At 34.6% G+C, this 19,931-nt stretch overlaps 2 protein-coding genes and 1 long non-coding RNA gene across 4 annotated transcripts; 2 read left to right on the plus strand and 1 right to left on the minus strand.

The window, feature by feature from the left end:
• Positions 1–298: 298 nt before the first annotated feature.
• On the plus strand, positions 299–3,698 carry LOC116002542. 2 transcript variants are annotated; one of them, XM_031242712.1, is made up of 2 exons: positions 299–457; positions 1,422–3,698. In XM_031242712.1, exon 2 carries the CDS (start codon positions 1,525–1,527, stop codon positions 3,259–3,261), a length of 1,737 nt encoding a protein of 578 aa, XP_031098572.1. In that variant the 5' UTR covers positions 299–457; positions 1,422–1,524; the 3' UTR covers positions 3,262–3,698. The 2 variants fall into 2 exon arrangements, with proteins under 2 accessions (XP_031098572.1, XP_031098573.1); XM_031242713.1 differs by having other exon boundaries at positions 1,459–3,698.
• Positions 3,699–4,041: 343 nt separating this feature from the next.
• Positions 4,042–7,471, minus strand: LOC116003182. The gene is made up of 8 exons (XM_031243346.1): positions 7,163–7,471; positions 6,687–7,073; positions 6,334–6,445; positions 5,813–6,119; positions 5,338–5,410; positions 4,913–5,003; positions 4,760–4,839; positions 4,042–4,541 (listed from the first exon to the last, which is right to left on the minus strand). The coding sequence occupies exons 1-8, from the start codon at positions 7,229–7,231 to the stop codon at positions 4,407–4,409; spliced, it is 1,254 nt and encodes a 417-aa protein (XP_031099206.1). The 5' UTR covers positions 7,232–7,471; the 3' UTR covers positions 4,042–4,406.
• Positions 7,472–8,844: 1,373 nt separating this feature from the next.
• On the plus strand, positions 8,845–11,146 carry LOC116001810. Its single transcript, XR_004094295.1, has 2 exons — positions 8,845–9,296; positions 11,035–11,146. It is a non-coding gene; the product is annotated as an uncharacterized LOC116001810 (long non-coding RNA).
• The last annotated feature ends 8,785 nt before the right edge of the window (positions 11,147–19,931 follow it).

Below are 19,931 nucleotides of genomic sequence, written 5' to 3' on the forward strand. Positions count from 1 at the left end.
ATCACAATACCTATAACTTCGTTCGACTTTCACGTATTTGGAAAGAATAGTTGAATGGACTAAAACATGACGAGTAAAAGTACACGAATGAATAATTAGTACTCCGTAAGTGATGTTTAAAAAGAAAATACGGAAGTAACGAGAATGTAGATTAAGTTAGACTTACGTACCCTAAGTCAACACTCTTCGATCCAACCCGACCTTAATGGGCTGGCCCATAAACGGCCCAGCCCATTTGCCATCTCTTGCCAAACCAAGAGCAAGTAAACTCTATTAATCTAGTTTGAGCTAAACTTTTCAGTCATCCAAATTTCAATCAAACCCTAGAAATCCAATATACATAGCAAAGTGTAGGTAATCGAACAGTTCGCGTTCTGCTTCCTTTGCGACGTCTGGTGGAGGATTGGAGCCTCGTTTTCACTTTCCCCGCTCTCTGAGTCAACGCCCTCTTCCTACTGTAAGCTTCCATTTGTTTTTTTCTTGCTAAATTTCGGAGTTTTTACTGTACGTAGTTGTCGTTTCCACGTAAAATGCTAGGTTTTCTCTTTCATTTATGTTTTTTTTTTTTTTTTTTTTTTTTTTAAATTCTTATGCGACTTTTTACTTTTATATGATTTGATTTTTGGCGAATAAGTAAAAAATAAATAATTTAGGTTGGGGTGAAATATATGTGCGCCGTGTATGGTGTTGACCTTCCTTGATTATGCCGCCATTTAACCTTTGTGTTTTAGGCGAGAAGTGTTTGGACTTGGGTTTTGCATTGCTTTATTGCATGTCTCTTTGGAATGGAAATGGTGATAAAAAGTATTCTTTTGTCTATTATTGAAAAACCCCTTTTGTGATTTGTATAATGTGTAATGCAATTGGTAGAATTTCGTTTTTACTTTACTAGCTTGGCCATTTCTGATTTAGTTGATGCGTGAAGTTTCTTGTTTTACCTGTCACCTAGAGCTAGATTGTACTCATCAGGAAAATATTAATTATGGATTATGAATGATTGAACAGATTACTGCTGTTATTGCAATTTTTAGTTTAAACTTTTCTATGGATAGTAACTTTCATTATACTTGGCAATAATTTTTGATAAAATCTTTGGGTTTGAGCACATTGTTCTTTGTGAATTGTGACTGCCCGTTTTGTTGTGTCCTTGTCACATTAGGACTTACCAGATTATATTTCTCAAAATAATTATGGATGTTATGCTCTAATGAGTAATAGATGCAATGATTATACATTTCTGTATACGTGAAGATCTTGAAATGGTTGGGGGCCTAGAGGTGGTTTTTGGCTACACATTCACTTTCTCTGTGGGACAGAGACAGGAAAGAATGATTTCAAATAATTGCACATATAAGGACTAGTTCAAGTGGATTGCTGACTTAAACTGGGAGTTAACATTACAATTTACAATTACTTTGCAGGGACACTTGATAATCAAACATTGCATTATGTATGCAGATTTTTACCTGTCAAGTGAGTGAAATGAATGCTTGTTAATTGGAGGTGTTGCTTGACTGATTTTTTATGATGGAGTGCAACAAAGAAGAAGCTATCAGGGCCAAAGAAATTGCAGAGAAGAAGATGGAAGGGAAAGATTTTGTGGGTGCTCTTAAGATTGCATCCAAAGCTCAGAGGCTCTATCCTGATCTGGATAACATTGAGCAGATGATTTTGGTTTGTGATGTGCTTTGTGCTGCAGAGAGCAAGATCTGTGGAAATGAGAGTGATTGGTATGATATTCTTAAGGTTGACCCAACAGCCAATGGTGCAACCGTCAAAAAACAATACCGTAAGTTTGCCCTCTTACTTCATCCTGATAAGAACAAGTTTCCTGGTGCTGCAGATGCTTTTAAAATGATTGGTGAAGCTCAAAAGGTGCTCTTGGATTACGACAAACGTGCACTGTTTGACAAGAAACGTATTTCTCTAGGAAAATCATTTGTACCAATGCACCAGTCAAGCAGGCAATCCAAGGCACAAAGCAGTTCTAATTTTGCTCCAAAGTCCGGGAACCAGCCGCACCAGCAACCACGAAAATGGACTAAATCAGGAGGTGCCACCGAACAACCAACATTTTGGACAATCTGTTCGTCTTGTTCAGTTAAATACCAGTATTATAGGGCAATGAAGGATAAAACTTTGTGGTGTCACCAATGTGAAACACTTTTTACTGCACGTGAGATAAATACACCTGGTGCGTCAACTGGTACTACCTTTAATCAGTCTGCACCCATGAAACAAAATGACATTAGCCAATCTCATGTCAAGATCAACCCTCGAACTACTCCTGTGAACCTTACCACCAAGACAACCGTGCAGGGAAGATCTGGGGAATATAATACGAAAGGCAGAACAGACAGTAAGGTATCTACAGAATCCAACAGTCAGCAATACCCCCGTAAATCTACTCGGTCCAGGCAGCATGATGAAGATGAGCTGGTGAATTCTTCAAAAAGGCCTAAAACAGTTGGATCTTTCCCTAGTAAGAATGAAAATTCTGAAGATCTTTTTGTAGATCCTTCTGGTCCAAGGTCTTCAACTGTGACAGCACCAGAAATATTTGAATATCCTGGCTCAGATTTGAGTGATTTTGACCAAATTAGAAAAAAAGAGTGCTTCAAGGATGGACAAATATGGGCTTTTTATGATATGTTGGATGCCATGCCTAGATTCTATGCTGTAATAAACCAGGTTCTCTTTCCTGGATTTAAGTTGCTTATAACCTGGTTGGAACCTGATCCTGACAATGAAGATGAAAGGAAATGGGTACTTGAGGGCCTTCCGGCAACTTGTGGTAAATTCAGACTAGGAAGTTCAGAAATTATTAAAGATCTTCTAATGCTCTCTCACATGGTGTGCTGGGAAAAAGGCAAGAGCAAAAACACTTACAAAGTATATCCTAAGAAGGGTGAAACCTGGGCTCTCTTTGTAAACTGGGATATGAACTGGCATTCTCATACTGAGATTAAGAGAAAGTATGAATATGAGTTTGTTGAGGTGTTGTCAGACTACACTGATTCTAATAGTGGTGTGCATGTTGCACCCTTGGTTAAGGTAAAGGGTTTTGTGTGTCTTTTTCATCGCAAGGAAGAAAGAGGATTGGTTCATATTCCCGCAAAAGAGCTATTCAGATTCTCCCACAGGATTCCTTGTTTCCAAATGACAGGGATGGAAGGGGAAGAAGTTCCTAAGGGATCCTTTGAACTCGACCCTGCTTCCTTACCAATCAGCAGCAAGGATAAATGTTTCCTCTCACATTAACATGAAACCGGGATATATGCATCCTAATTTTTGAAGCTTCAAATCAAAACAAGCACCCATAGCTCTGTAGAGATTCCTCTGGCATGGCAACCTCATTCATCTCCTTGGTTTCCAGCTTTTTGCCAATGAGTAATGAAATGTGGCATAGCCTTGCCAGTTAATGATTTATTAGTCTCTCTGTTTTATTTAAAATCTTGGTAAAACCTGGACAGTGGTCTTTTTTGATGTTGACTTTTGTACAAAGCACTGGTGGAACTAGATGGTAATTACCTTTTGCAGAAAAGTCTGGTTAGAGTTTTTCTTTGTCAACAATTGCTTGTAGTATCTACTAGGCCATGCCAGAGTGGTCTAGTGTTCCTTCAATGTGGTATATAGTCTTTTATGAACAGCTGCCCATACTAGAAATTATAGTCTTATCTCTTAGTTACTGCATTGCAGATCTACACTCTTCCAATTTAGTTAACTGTTTTTTTTTTTTTTTTTCTATTTTTTTGTTTGGTATTTGGAATGTTAGAATTTTTTTCTAGTCAGTTCTTGCCTTATTGGTTGATTTGAGCTAATCAACTATGAATAATGTCATTGATTTTCTTGGTATGAGCTAATCAACAATGTGGACAATTTAAGCTAAGCTAATTTATCACCTTGTGTTCCTTTATTGGAAAGGGCGAATTTTATCTAAAGCGAACCTTTCAGTAGATTGTGGGCTTTTTAATTTACCGTAAATTAAAGAGTATACAAATGCTATGATTTGTGAAGATACTGATTGCTATATGCAAAAAATAAAATAAAATAAAATAACTGGACATAATCAAATAACAATAACAACAATGGTCCAAATCTTAAAAACCAAAAGGAGAGAACCAGCAAAAGTTGCTTCATAGATACTCTACACTCATCAACTCTGGTTCCCTGTTCAGTATATACACTTTTAACTATACAAGTCCCTCATAACCACATCCTAGGAGAAGAATTTGCTAAGCTTTCAACTCGAAAATCCTGCGCATAATAGCCGTTGATATGGCACTTCTACACATTCGAGGCCGTTGATATGGCACTACTACACATTCGAGGAAAAACACATACGATAATACCACTGCGCTATGTTCCTCTGGAAGGAGCAAATTGGCATTCAAAACTTTGCAGGCTCACACTGGGCTAGAGTTTTGGGAAACTTGAACTCTCCAGGTATAGTATCTAATATACAAATAGTTGAGCCCCATAGCACCTCCAAAACCCAAAACCGATGCCAGCATAACAGAATAAGCCGGTGGCAAATGAAGCTGCCAAAACCAAAGATTTTCGTGTATTAGTTCCCAGGGAGGGCGGGGCAGGGGAGGGGAGGGGGTGGTTCAGCAAAATGTCCTAGGTCATTGTTAACTGAAAGTACTGCATATATAATATATAAAATATAAATGTACAGTTTCACTATCAGTTTAAGCTTTTAGTTGAGAGGGGACATTGAAACTGAAAGATTCGGGGAGAAAAATTCACATCTCACCATAGAATAGAAGAGGTGCAGGATTAGAGCAACCAGAGCAAATTCTATAGTGGCGTATGTCCATATGTACTCTTTAATTGCTGAACCGAAAGACAGGATTTTAGTAATAAGTCATCGTGCTGCTCTAAGGTAACGTAAGAGAATTACCCGTACCTAGTATGACTGCAAATACAGATGCCAAAAGGCCCAATGCAAATGCGAAAGGCGCGGCAATCATGAGTGCCTGAGTTTTCATGTCGCGGATCTGCAAAGAGAGAAGAGATAGAATAAACAAACAAATATTTGCTATTATAGGAATATGCGGGATTGTGTTTACGGTGCTCGACAGATCACCACTCCTCTCTAGTCTCTAAGGAAATAGCATTCACGAGATGACACCCGTACTCCTCCATATTTGGCTGATGTAGTGTACTAGTGTCATTATATTAAGTTATTCAATTAATGTTCATTTATAGGGGCGTGAAATTTATAATGGCGTATCTTCAAGGTGTTTCCCCTTTTATTTCTTTAATAAAAATATGGAACTCAGCTTAAAGGGGGAAAAATTGAAGTGATATTGCAAAAATGGAATAACTCACCAGCAATTGCTCGAGGAAGAAGAAGTAGCATATTGTACTAATCAAGACAAGTACAACGAAATCCTGCCAAGCACTGGATGAATGCACGAAAATACTCGTTAGTTTACCAAAAGAAGAGACCGAATATACAGAATAAGGTCACATATAGATAATTCCTAAGATAAATTTGCAAAATAAAATAGTAACTCTTGCAGTAACCAATTGTAGTCACTGTTGCAAAAATCCGCCTAGGTGCTAGGCGCCCCTGGCCGAGGTGAATTGCTCCCTAGGCCGCCTAACTCGGCCGAGTCGGCCTTGTTAATTATATATATATATATATATAATATGACCTACGCCCACACACATGCACTACATTTTTGTTTTTATAGGTCGCCGTCTAGGCGCTAGTCTACCGCCCGACTAGCGCCTACTGCAACCATGATTGTAGTATTGTACTTTGGCTTCAATTTAGTCATACACTCGATATCATATTCACCTTATTTGTTGCGAGTTCAAATTCTGCCGGTTAGGGTCATGTCTGGCATCTCGATGAGCAGTACTTGGCACCCGAAGCAAAGTTACAGGTAAGTTTAGCACTTCTTGCCTACAAACCTCACAGTCTTTGTTCCCTTTCATGCTAAACCACTTAATCGCACAGTCTTCATGTATGAGCCTGAGGTCACCTTTGCAACCGCACTCCATCTTCAGCGTGTTTCTTTCGCTGCATGCTTCAAGACAAATTCGGCAAACAGCTTCCTCTTCAGGAATCTCATGATCCTCCTCCTCGGGCGCAGGCGTAATTTCTAGTTTTATTGAAAAGACGATTAAGGATGAACAGTTAGTTCACATAATGTTACCAACTCCCACAGACACTGTCGATCAGGACATTGGTCAATCGCTTGCCAAACTTAACATTAAATATAATCAGTAGCCAAAACCTAAAGCCTATCTTAGTATCTTCTACAAGTTCTTAATGCTTAAAAAGCAGGAATGCAAACCGAAAGTCAAATGGCATACCATCACCGGTGTTAGGGTCTTGCTCTTCGCGGGTGGAAAAAGATGTTGATCTCACAATAACAACGGAAAGCGACCTTGTGACAGCAGCTTGAGACGTAGCAGTTCGCAAAGACTAAAAACAGAAACAATTTGTTACACACATACTTGCTTCCTCTTGCGGCCATTAAGGCCATAAAGAAATCAAGAATATTCATAGTTAGCGGCTTCTTTTAAACTGCTAAAGTTTTTAAGTAAAGAAAACGATGAAAACTTTTTAAACTGCAAATGTAGTGAATCTTTACTAGCCAAAAGTTCATGTAGAAGTATTTAGAGGTCAAATTCCATATTGAATAGCAGAGGGATAGATTGATTACATGTGATTTTTGGCGTTCACCTACTGTTCTTGCAGAAGTAGGTGTAGGCACAGTAGGGGAGCCGTTTGAAGCAGGCGTCACAGGCAAAGAAGTACATCTCTTCCAACTCGAAAAACTAGGGCTTTCTGGAGCCATCTTCGAATCCGGACGAAGAAGCGAGCTCCTTTCACCATCAGACCCGCCCGCAATCTTCCTCTTGAAGCTCAAACCCCGAAAGAATCCTCCCCCGGTTGGGCTCCCATTCGAAACCCCCGGCGACTGAACCAAACTCTTACTCCGATTGCCGCTCCCAACGCCATTTCTCGGCGGAATTTGAAGCGATAGATCCGGATGCCTCGTAGCCGGACTCGAATTCGAATTCGCCGCAGCTTTCGCGGATTCCCTCTTCTGAAAATCCCCCCGCACTCAACACACACTGTAATTTCATGAAATCCACAGCACAACTGAGAAAAAAAGAAGATAATAGTAATTCTAACCTGCGAGTCTTCGCAATCTGGAGGTGAACTGGAGATTGCGTCTTGTTTGGGGGTTTTTGGGGTTTCCATTACTGTGAAAAATCAAGAAAAGGAATTGAAGGAGAAAAAGGAGCTGGCTTTATTGTGATTTCTTTGCAAGAACATACAGAGTGAGATAGATATATGAAGGGAGTAGAGGAAACATATGGGTCGATGGAAATTACAGAGAAGAAGAAGGGATTGATGAGTGGAGTGGAAAGTCTTGGGCGTTTGGAGAGGAAGATGACAAGAATTTCAGGCAACAGAGACTGCTCCCATCACGGTTTGCGGTGGGTGGCACTCGGGACCCACAAACATGCCAAGTGCCTAACGTGACTTCACCCACACTTCACTTCTTCTTGCCATAGTATCTCAAAAATGTTGACACACCCCCTAGAGTCCACTCCTCCCTTCTAAAGTCTTGTAAATGCCTAAAAGAATATTCACTTTTTGTCGACTTACATAATTATGTAATTTGTATCATATTATCACTAAAAATGTTCCTTTTAAAGTCTTGCTGTTTAATTTCTCAGTCAATTATCACTAAAAGTGTTCATTCTGAATTGAACATTTTCAAAAGGAGCACTACATTTGTTTCTTTCGGATACATATCAAACTTAATCTAACAATTTTATAGTATTTTTGTTCACGTGCAACATTAGGTACGAACACATCAATTTAAACATATTAGCATAACATCCATGGCTCCACGAGGGATGATGACAATGAGAATGTTGGCATATCTTAAAGAATATAATCAGCACGATGCCAAACCCAATAATATTATAATCTTAAATAATATTTACCATAATATATGTATAGAACTACACTAATTGTAACACAAGACAATTAACTTTTGAGTAGTTAAATTATAAGAGTTTATTAAAGTAATGGTTCTCATTAATTCTCCTTTCTCTCGGATCCCTTAGTGGTCTTCACTAAGCGCTTGTTCAGTCCTGAGGTGGGTACTCGTCATTTTTTGCTAGCTTCCCTCGTGGTTGAGTACCACCTTAACCAAGATATCCGTCACATTTTTTAAAAAAGTTTTAAATTTAAAAAAAAAAAGGTGGAGGTAGTCTGTGGATGAAGGGACTAGCAGCCATGATTGTCCTCACCTTTGTCCTGGGCGAGGATGAAGGCAGCCAAGGCCGCCGCTCCTTCATTCGATCTGGACCAAGGGGATGCAGTCATGGTTGGTTCATCCTTTATCTAGATTGAATGAAGGAGGGAGCAATCATGGTTGCCTCCGTCCTCGTCCAACACAAAGATGGGGACAATCATAACAATCTCCCCCTTCATTCACAAAAAATGAAAGTGGAGGTGGTCATACCTACCTCAACCTTCTTTTGAATTTTTTTTAAAATTAGTTATTAAATTTTAAAAATAATAATTAAAATAATGTTTATATTTAACATTATGACATCGTATTTTATCCGAAATTTATAAGTAAATTGAAAAATGTTATTTGCATAATTTTTATTTGTTTAATAATTTAATTGTACATTTTTGTAATTTGATGGTTTAACTAAAGTGTAAATGTTCTATTTGACATTTTTTTTTCCTTTTATTTTGTGTATAAGGTTAAATCTAAATCCCCAAATTTAATCTAAAACCCTTTTTTGAGTGCTAATTTAATCTAAAACCCTAAATCAGCCAATTCTGTTAAGAATGCTATTTCTGTTGTTTCTCCCTCACAGAAACCTCTGATATTCACTAAACCAAACATTCTAATTCTCTCTCTCTAATTCTTTCAAGCAGACACCGCAAATCGGATTCAAGCTCAATGGCAGTTCGATGCTAGATAAATCGGATTCCCAGTAATCCGACCTCCAATACTTATTGCCTCTGGTTCTCCGATTTTCAGCCTTCAATATTACGCCTTAATCTCAGGCTTCATTCCTCTCTTGCTCTTTCTCCCTCTCAACAGATCCCTATTCCAATACCGCCAAGTCTCCTTTTTCCAGTGCGTCTCCATCTTATTTTCAGATATTGAAGCAGAGAAAAGTTAAAAAAAAAAAATTAAAAATGAAATTCTTGGGTTGGTACGTGAAGATAGCAATCGTTTCAGCCATGATTGGAGGCTCCATGGAGTTGTTCATGGTCAAAACTGGCTTTTGTACGAGGACTATCCTTTTATTTTTCTTTTTGTTTTATGTTACAGTATACAAAGTTAGCTCTGCATTATATTAATTGCATTGTTAAAGTTGTGTGTGTGTGTGTGTTTTGCTTTTTTTTTTTTTGTTTTTTTTGTTTTTGTTTTTTGGTGTCTTTGATGGATTTGATTAGAGTGAGTTTGGATTCATAGTAGAAGTTCCATTCTTTTAGTTAAAGTTTTGATCTTATGGCTTCACCGGAGTGGTTAAGACGTGAAAAAGTTTGTGGTTGATACATTGTAGTTGTGTTGATTTTTGCATCAATGAATTGGGAATTTTCTGCACAACTTCTAGGACGTCTTCCCATTATCTTAGCACTCAAATAATACAAGAGCCTTCAATAAATGAAGACACAGTTCAGCATGAGCTTGAATTCTCTGCATATCTGTTTATCCTCTCAAACCAGTTTAACTGGGTCCTTTGGTCTATAGGCTGGAGATGTATTTGTTCTTCACCAAGGGATTCATTTCAGGGTGTTTGCATAACTGGTGTATTCACCGTTAGGATTTGAATGTATGTCCTGTTTCCTGATTTAGAAGAGTTTACGGGCAGGTGAGGCCTATTGTATCAATGACACTGGCTTAGTTGGCTAAGGTGAAGCCTCATGAATGTACAAGTCAGAGCGCAAACCACCACCCCCTACTAATTTACCGTCAAAATAAATAAACAAATTGATATTTGATTTGGATAGTCTAGTTGGGTTTTAAGTACAATCCTGTATGAATTGGGTGAGAATACCAGCAGCCCTGCCCGTTTCCTTCGCTACTAGGAAAGTAGGCAACTTCTATTAGCGCCAGACCTTGAGTTGAATTGCAAATTCCTTTAAATCAAGCTGAGTTTCCAGTATATAATGCCTTTTAGAAAGTGTATTTGATGCTTGTATTTTAGGCTTTTAGCAGAGAGCTTTTGCTAGCTGTTAACATACTAGTTCTTGAATGGCATACAGTAAAATGCTGTTTCAACTCGACTCAAACTTGAACTCCAAGAGTGTAGCTAAATCTTGATTGAGCTAGCTTGAAAGTCTTTTGAGCCCTCTTGAGTCCAGTTTTCCATATTTGTTGAATACTTGTGGTTGAGTGAACCCTCCCCAAGTTATTATAACTGTAAGTATTTTAAGTAGACACTTGTTACGTATATAATTAATAGTTGATAGATTAGTTATCTATCACTGCCCTCACCATAATGTTTTTCTTTGCAAAACGGCTGAGACTGGCTGTGTAAGATTTTCTTTATTTAAGGCAAAAATTGTTAGTGTAAATCTAATATTTTCTAAGTTTTGATGGAATGTATATATAATAACACCTTCTCGAAGAAATAATAATAACTACAAGAGTCTGGTTACCTTGGTGAGCACTTCTAACAAGTGAAAAGTTACATGTTCTATTCATTACAAAAGATTAAATAGCTTTGGTCGAATCATCATGATCTGCACCTGCCTGCATGAATCATAGTTGTTTTCCATGGAATTGATTGGAATAAAAACTTTCTTAGTCTCATCATTTTCTCTGCCTATATATATCATAAGAAGAGAAGAAAAATTAAAACAAGGAATTTGATAACAACGGTAGATTCTTGTGTATTAGTTTTCTTAAATACATTTTTTTAATTGAGTTTGCCTTAAAACTTTGTTGAGATGTTCTGATTCTTTGAAGCTGGATCGCTTGTTGTTCAATGTCTTAATTTGTTGCAATTTGCAATCAGATGACAAGGTAACCGAATTGGAGGCAGAAAAGAGGGCCTGGGAGAGCTCCCCTGAAGCCAAAGCCATTAAAGACGCTCTCAATCCGTGGAGAAATCGTGATGCAGAACCAAAGAGAAATTCTTAGTTTGCCCACATTCCGAACAATCGAGTATATGGTAATTGCTATCCCCTGAAAATAAGATAAGGGATTTACCTAGCGAGATTGTTGATAAGGAATGACTATTTACTACTTGGATACCATGTATTAGAACAATGTTTTTAGACTGACATGGTCTTTTCAGATAACAATTTCTTGGGGTTCATAAGCTTCTTAGGGCTCACTCCATAAAAATGTTATCGTAATGAAAATTCGAAAAACTAAGAAACAAGTGACAAATTATTGCTTTGGTGTGTCAGAAGACGATGTCTAAATCCAAAAATTTGGAAATTTGCTTCTCGTTCATACTACACACATATGAATGATAATACTATTCTAATTCGTTTCCCAGACTGTATACATCGCGCATGTCCTAACTAAATTGTTCCTTCTGTGTCTTCTGCAGGAATTCTGTCATTACAACCTTGAGGAAGAGCTTCAAACCAAAATCTTGTCAATCTTTTTTTGTTTTGTTTTGTTTCTTTGAGCATGGAATTGTAACTCAGCTAGATAATTGAAATTTGTTAGGTTGTGCTATAACATTTTTCCATGTGTTAGTATCTTCAGCACTTGATTGAAGTAGCATAATGAAAGGCTGAAATCCTGAAGTAGCAAAAAATTAACCAAGGAGAGTCACTGATATACATGTTTATTTTTAGTGTACTATTTAAAAATAAACCTGTAATAGTTCACCTTGCAATATGAATAATCACGGTATAGTTTGTTGCCCCACATATCGTGTTGCCTTAGATGTAATGAAACACATTTTTTTAAGTAGATATTTTATTATTATTTTTTCAAATGTTGTTGGCTATTCAAAGTTGCACCGATATTTGTACCCCGTAGAGTGGGACTTAAGGCTATTCACATTAGTGTTTTTTTCACAGTTTTTGAGAAAAAAAAAAAGATAATTTGGAGTGAAGGTTTTTTGTCTACAAATGTGAGGCCTGCGTGGAAAAGGAGGACAATTCCCACGCGTTGCGCGCAACTTACGCACCGCTGGGTGCATAAGACCCTTTTTTTTTCCTTATTTTTTTCTCTCTTCCCTTTCATCATTTCTTTCTTGGTCAAACCTGTAAAAACTCTTCAATCTCAACTATTGAGATTGCTCTAAGAGCCATTCTAATGTGATTCCACGCCTCTTGTGTCTAATAGGCGTGCAAAGAGCATGTGCTTGCTGGGTGCACAAATGCCTCAAACGCAAACCTTTGGACAAAAACTCAAACTTAAAGACGGGTTTTGGTAACATAGCTGGTTAACTAATTTTGGTTGGTTTGACTAGTTAATAAACTACTTTAATGTTTCTTTTTAGTTAGCTAATTGACCTTAATTATGAAATAACAATTTTTCCCTTGTCATTTTTAGCATGTATATTTCTCTTGTTATTATCAATGAGTTAAATAATAATAATAATAATAATAATAATAATAAGTCTTTCAAAAACAACAATAATAATAATAATAATAATAATAATTGTAAAATTAATATAAGAGTTAATAAATTAACACACTATGCTTATATCCTTATAGATCATTTTACATACCATCAGTTAAAAGTAGACAATTAATTTATCACAAATTTTTACAATAAATCTTGTTGTAGACCACATTTGTATCATTATGTGTGAATGTTTTTTTTTTTTTTTTTTTTTTGAAAACATTATGTGTGAATGTTTAGTTCCTTTAAGTATTATAGTTGTTGTTGACTGAATTTGATTGTATTCAATGCTCCAATTTATTATAATATTTCATGCATTATAAATTATGATTATATTGATGTATTTATTTATTTATTTTATTATTTGAAAGTCTTAAAGACTATTATCTTCGGTTATTCTTTGTTTGGAGCTTGCTCTTAGCTGTGCCTATTACAAGGCCTAATGGAAATACGCTCAGTCATTGACTTAGTGCTCAAATAAGACATTAATCAGTATACCAAACAGCTGCTTAAACAATTGTATTTTTTACAACTTAAAATAAATAAATAACTAAGCAGTATCCATGCATGTGAAGTGAGAATCTTCATGCATGAACAATACGCATATATTTAAACTAAGTTACAGGGCATAACTCAACTGATCAACCAACTCAAAATAAATTTATAAACTCCGATCTGCTTTGTTATTAGTCGCAGAATATATGGTTCGAATCCAGTACTAATGTGCAAGTCTTTGGTTTTTGGAGACGTACGTGCAGGCCAGTTGAGGCACATTCCACGATTTATCGCATTCACTCATTTTCCAGACCTAAGTGATGAGAGACCTTAAAAATTAGAAAAAACATTTTAGGAGACATAATAATGAAGGAATAATTTCCATTATAATGCATGCATGTTAAAAGTGTAGTTGACTTTGATCCTTGTTTTTTTGAACACAAATTATCACTTGGGTTTACGTCTTGAATTCACATTGATTCACACCAAATTTGTCTGAATATATTAAAGGGAGCCAATAGATTAAGTTTAGAGTTTTATTAAAATTGGTATATACTAGCAAGAGTAGTTAGCACTATAATCTATACTATATATAAAAGCATTATCCTCCTCTAGAATTTTCCCGCCCAAAAGTAGGGGTATTTTAGTAATATGGTAATAATATTAATAATATTAATAATATTAAATATTAATAATATTAGTTATTATTATTATTATAGAATAATATTAATATTAATAATAGAATAATATTAATTATAATAGGTTATTAGTAATTATGGTAATGGTAATTATTATGATAGAATAATATTAATGAGATAATAATGTTTTGATTGTTACAATTTTTGGTAATGTCAATCATATTATATTATATATATATATATATATATATATATATATATATATATATATATGCGCTAATATATGCTAATAATCTATATCTATATAATCTATATATCTATTAGTAATATTTATGTCAATATTTAATTGATTATAATAGGTTAATATTTAATTACATAATTTATTAGTAAAATAATTAGTAAAGCTTAATTGGTAAGAAAATTTTATTAATTAATGGAAATCTATCTTCTATCTATATATAAAAACAATATCCTCCTCCCAAACTTTCCCGCCCAAAGTTAGTGGTATTTTGGTAAAATCAACTATTTTATTTATTTATTATTATATTAATTTATTAATCTATTTATTATTATATAATTGGTGATATATATTTGTAATCTGTAAAGGAATATAAGGAAATGAATAAGTAAGGAGGAATATATAAGGAAAAGATCAGAATCATTTTAGGAAATGTTAGTCTACACGTTAATCTTTTAAGGAAGATTTTGCATTAAAATAAAAAGAATAGAATCAGTTACTAATAATTTAGCCTTATTTTACTATTAATCTTTAAAGAAGATTTTGCATAAAAATGGAATAAAATTGGTTATTAATAATTTAGCCACAAAATCATCGTTATTTCTTCAAATAATAATGCTCCATAACCAGCCATCTAATCTGCACTATAAATACGCTTATAATCCTGAATTATTCTACCATCCATTATTTTCTATTATTCTCTGCTATTTCTCCTTATTGTTCACTAACTAATGAAGTTTGTTTCCGTCTCTCTCCCAGACTTATCCCCAAGATGAGGAAAAGCTCAAGGAATATCAACGCTTCGCGGTCAACTAACAAATACTTGAGGGCTTATTCCACAACTCCCATGTAAATTTCTCCTAATTGTTATTCTAATAATTTAATTATATTTAGAATCTAGGGTACCTATACCTCTTTCCAAATAATTTTCTGCAGTAAACAAGTATTCCATTTTTCCAGTTTTTCTATTTCTCCAATTTTTCTATTTCTAAAGATTACTCATTTCTCTCCAAGCATCAAATAGCCACAACATTAGCACTTGTGCTTTTACAAAAAAGGAAATTCACACAAAAGAAATGCAATTACTGACCAACAAGATGACAAAGAAAAGGAAAATGAACACAACCTAATATTGGGAATATGGCTTGAGAAGATTGGGACGATCTCTATACATGAGGAATATATGAAAACTTTTGAGATTTTGAGTAAAAACCTGAAGTTTGCTGAAGGAGTTCCAATGGTTAAATCATCAAAAGCCCTAAAAGATGTTCAACCTGAACTTGAGAAATTAAGACAAAAGTCAATATCAAAGGTATTTTATGTTTTGCAGGCTATGAGAATGTAATTTTGTATGATGTGGTATCATTTTCTATTTTGAAGTTTTATTATAAGGTTAAAACAGCTAAAATCACACTATTGCCAATGAGGGGGGAAAAATGCAGGGAAAGGAAAGAAAAGAAAAAACACAGGGAAGAATAAATTTCACCCATAGACTCATTGAGACTACTCTCACAAGAATAAATTTCACCCATAGACTCATTGAGACTACTCTCACATATCCTCAAGGAGCCCATAGACTCATTGAGACTACTCTCACATATCCTCAAGGAGCTCATAGACTCATTGAGACTACTCTCACATATCCTCAAGGAGCTCAAATCCAAATTATTCAAAATGAATATAAAGAAATGGTTAAATTATCTTCTGATTCTAGAACTTGAGCAAATTATTATGTTGAGAGGAAAAATCATTTTCTCTCAACATTAATCATGTCCACACCCTGGCATAGTTCTATACGACTTTCACAGTTCAGAGAGCAATAACAAGGCTGCCAAACTACTGATATGACTGAATAACAATTTGGATATGTAGCAAATTAAAGAAAAGTAAATAAGTATTACCTCAACTTGACGACAAAAAAAATCCACAAATGAAGAAGCCGTCGATTAAATCCAAGCCTCCGTTTCACTATCATTGTCGATTAGCCATTAGCAAAGGCTCCGAAGATAGGAGAAGAAGAGAGAAAAAAAGGGAGAGAAATTAAATGGTGAAAGACATAGCCGGCTGTCAGTGACTAGAGGACTAACCTGAGGATGAAGACGGAGACCGGGAAATGGGTAGCTCACAGCTGGCGACCAGGCGAGTAGGCGACGACCGACGACCGAGTGGGCGAGAGTTGAAGCCAGCGACTGGACCACTGTTGTCTCCGTGTCTTTGGCGTCTGCTGGGTGGTGGGCGGTGGCGAGGCAGAGCATAAAACCCAACTACAGGTGAAATGTGAAATGTGGGATGGCAACAAATAGAAAATTAAAAATAAATTATATAATTATATATAAAGTATAAATTTTTGGCAATGGAGGCTGGAAAGAAATGAATATGCTACCAAATTGAGGGAGGAGCGAAATTGATTTTTCAGATTGAGTGAGGGGGTACAATCATGGTAGAGGTGGGTAAATTATGCTATGGACCTGATACCGTAAGGTGAATGTTCACAATTTTAGAACTCTATGTTTACAATTTAAAAAAAATTTAAATGTATTTTTTTTTAAATGTTAATAAATAAATTAACTTATTCNAAGAATAAATTTCACCCATAGACTCATTGAGACTACTCTCACATATCCTCAAGGAGCTCAAATCCAAATTATTCAAAATGAATATAAAGAAATGGTTAAATTATCTTCTGATTCTAGAACTTGAGCAAATTATTATGTTGAGAGGAAAAATCATTTTCTCTCAACATTAATCATGTCCACACCCTGGCATAGTTCTATACGACTTTCACAGTTCAGAGAGCAATAACAAGGCTGCCAAACTACTGATATGACTGAATAACAATTTGGATATGTAGCAAATTAAAGAAAAGTAAATAAGTATTACCTCAACTTGACGACAAAAAAAATCCACAAATGAAGAAGCCGTCGATTAAATCCAAGCCTCCGTTTCACTATCATTGTCGATTAGCCATTAGCAAAGGCTCCGAAGATAGGAGAAGAAGAGAGAAAAAAAGGGAGAGAAATTAAATGGTGAAAGACATAGCCGGCTGTCAGTGACTAGAGGACTAACCTGAGGATGAAGACGGAGACCGGGAAATGGGTAGCTCACAGCTGGCGACCAGGCGAGTAGGCGACGACCGACGACCGAGTGGGCGAGAGTTGAAGCCAGCGACTGGACCACTGTTGTCTCCGTGTCTTTGGCGTCTGCTGGGTGGTGGGCGGTGGCGAGGCAGAGCATAAAACCCAACTACAGGTGAAATGTGAAATGTGGGATGGCAACAAATAGAAAATTAAAAATAAATTATATAATTATATATAAAGTATAAATTTTTGGCAATGGAGGCTGGAAAGAAATGAATATGCTACCAAATTGAGGGAGGAGCGAAATTGATTTTTCAGATTGAGTGAGGGGGTACAATCATGGTAGAGGTGGGTAAATTATGCTATGGACCTGATACCGTAAGGTGAATGTTCACAATTTTAGAACTCTATGTTTACAATTTAAAAAAAATTTAAATGTATTTTTTTTTAAATGTTAATAAATAAATTAACTTATTCAATGCAGATTTTTTTATTCCAATCTATATAGTTTTCATCTGATTACCATATTATTTACAAACATCATTATTTTACTCTAAGAAGTCTAACTATAACGCGTTAAAAAATTAACCAAATTAATTACACAGATAAAACCCTAATGATCAATAAAGTATAACCTAAAGAACTAAAATTTAACATGTTTAGGTAGAATTATAGCTCTTAACACATTCTTAACCAAAGGTCAAGGGTTCGATCATTGGCTTTGGGTATGGAGCAACTTTAAATCTTCGGGTCAACTATCTCACCCAATAGAGCTGCCTACAATCTAGCGAGGGGATTAGTCACTGTATTCAACAGTAGAAACCCCGAGCTACACCCGAAAAAATAAAAGCTCTTAACACATTATACAATTAAGCAAAAATACACAACAAATAAAACATGCCCACAAATCAAATATTCATGAAATAAATTTAATCTATACACTTAAAAAAACAGAGTTAATCTATACATACCTACTTTAGAAATATCTTATTATCCATTAAGTACTAAGGTCCTAGATATTTTACTCAAGTAATTCTGAAATAAAGCACTAAAAAGCTATAATTCTAGATAATTTACTACATTAGTGATGTAAAATAAGTATAAAAATGTATAATAACAATATATAATATACTACCAATGTCGTCTACAAAAAAAGTTTTCAATAATGCGTAATTCATCAAAACAGTTACATTGATATACTATTATGTTTTCTTTTTATACAAAGATGACAAAATTGCTATATATTTACATAGAAAATATATCATCCGCATAAATAATTTCTATAACTGAGTTGCTAGACAACGAGATAATTAGCCCAATTAATACAAATCATAAACATTGATATATAAAATGTCTAAAATTTCAGCACCGGATGCATATATATACACATAGGCTATTAATTGGGCAATTATTTGCTTAAATTCAAGCAATGATAACATCATAAAACATAATCGATCAAACTCAATTCTTTAATTACACTATATAATATTCGATATTATAATTTACATAATTGTATATCGATCTAAATATTCTTAACTTATTATAACAAATTCATACCGTGCAACGCACGGGCGGAAATACTAGTAGTAATAATAATAATAATAATAATAATAATAATAATAATAATAATAATTATTATTATTATTATTATTATTATTATTATTAACACTATATAATGGACAACAATTGTGAAATAATTGGGAGATTAAATCTTTACAAATTTATCCAAACAACTTTTTTTTTTTAAATTATAAAGTTAATTAGAACTCGAATAAGAAAGGCATGCATTTCTTAGGGAAAAAAAAGTTTGGATATACTAAAGTATATTGTGCATGGAACATTGTTTATGTGTACCCGTTACCAAACTATCAGTTTATGTCCCATGGACTTTGACTAAGCTTAATCATGCATGATTAATTATTGAAAATTAATGATTATTTAGTCATATTTTGTTGGTTTAATAATATGTATAAATATAATGGGTATCTCTCTCTCTATATATATATAGAATTAAGTTCATATATCATAATATAACAAAAAAAATAAAAAGAAAAATTAAATCGGCCGATAAGTATGAGATTATTGTATTATATTGCAGGCTAGGTGGATCTAACCAATACTATATACATGCTAGAATGCATACTTTTGACTAAAAATTAAATTATATAATACCCCTTAAATCTTAATTGCCAAAATTAAATTAGCTTAAATATTTTGGTAGGAAATATCGTTTGACCTACTTCAACAAACCCGAGTAATCATACCATATATTCACTTTCAAAAATATTGTTTCACGTTAGGGGTTTAAATCTTCATATTACTAAAATTTTTGTCATTGGAGCATAAATAAACTAATCAACTAACATAAAATAAGCTCATAAACTTTATTTTGATCCCAAAAGAAAAAAAAAAAAGAAAAAAAAAAAGAAAAAAAGAAGAAGAAGAAATGTATAGATTTAGCCTTATTGTTGATATTAGTATATAAACATTTGAGAGTCCGGCACATTTCATTGCGAGTTACCTCATCCCCTTAGTCTCTGAAAACAAGAATGGCGAGAGGTTCAATTCTTAACTTTATGATTCAAACTTATATATACCCACTTTCAAGGATTTACTAAATACAATTATCTTTAATCCATTATTAATTCATAATAATGCCATTTATTAATTCATGAATAATAAGCACTAAAAGAATGGAATCATAGAGTAATGCTAGAGACCCCTAATATTTTTCCCTCCAATTCATCTTTCATGACTTGACAGTATCTAATTGGTAACTAAATTCTATTTTTGAAAAGTAGTGGGGCCAACCAATTTATGACAATATGAAATTTAGGAGGGAAATAAAACATTTTCCTTTATATAAATACATGGA

The sequence above is a fragment of the Ipomoea triloba genome, chromosome 13 (assembly GCF_003576645.1).
Source record: "Ipomoea triloba cultivar NCNSP0323 chromosome 13, ASM357664v1".
NCBI lineage: Eukaryota > Viridiplantae > Streptophyta > Magnoliopsida > Solanales > Convolvulaceae > Ipomoea > Ipomoea triloba.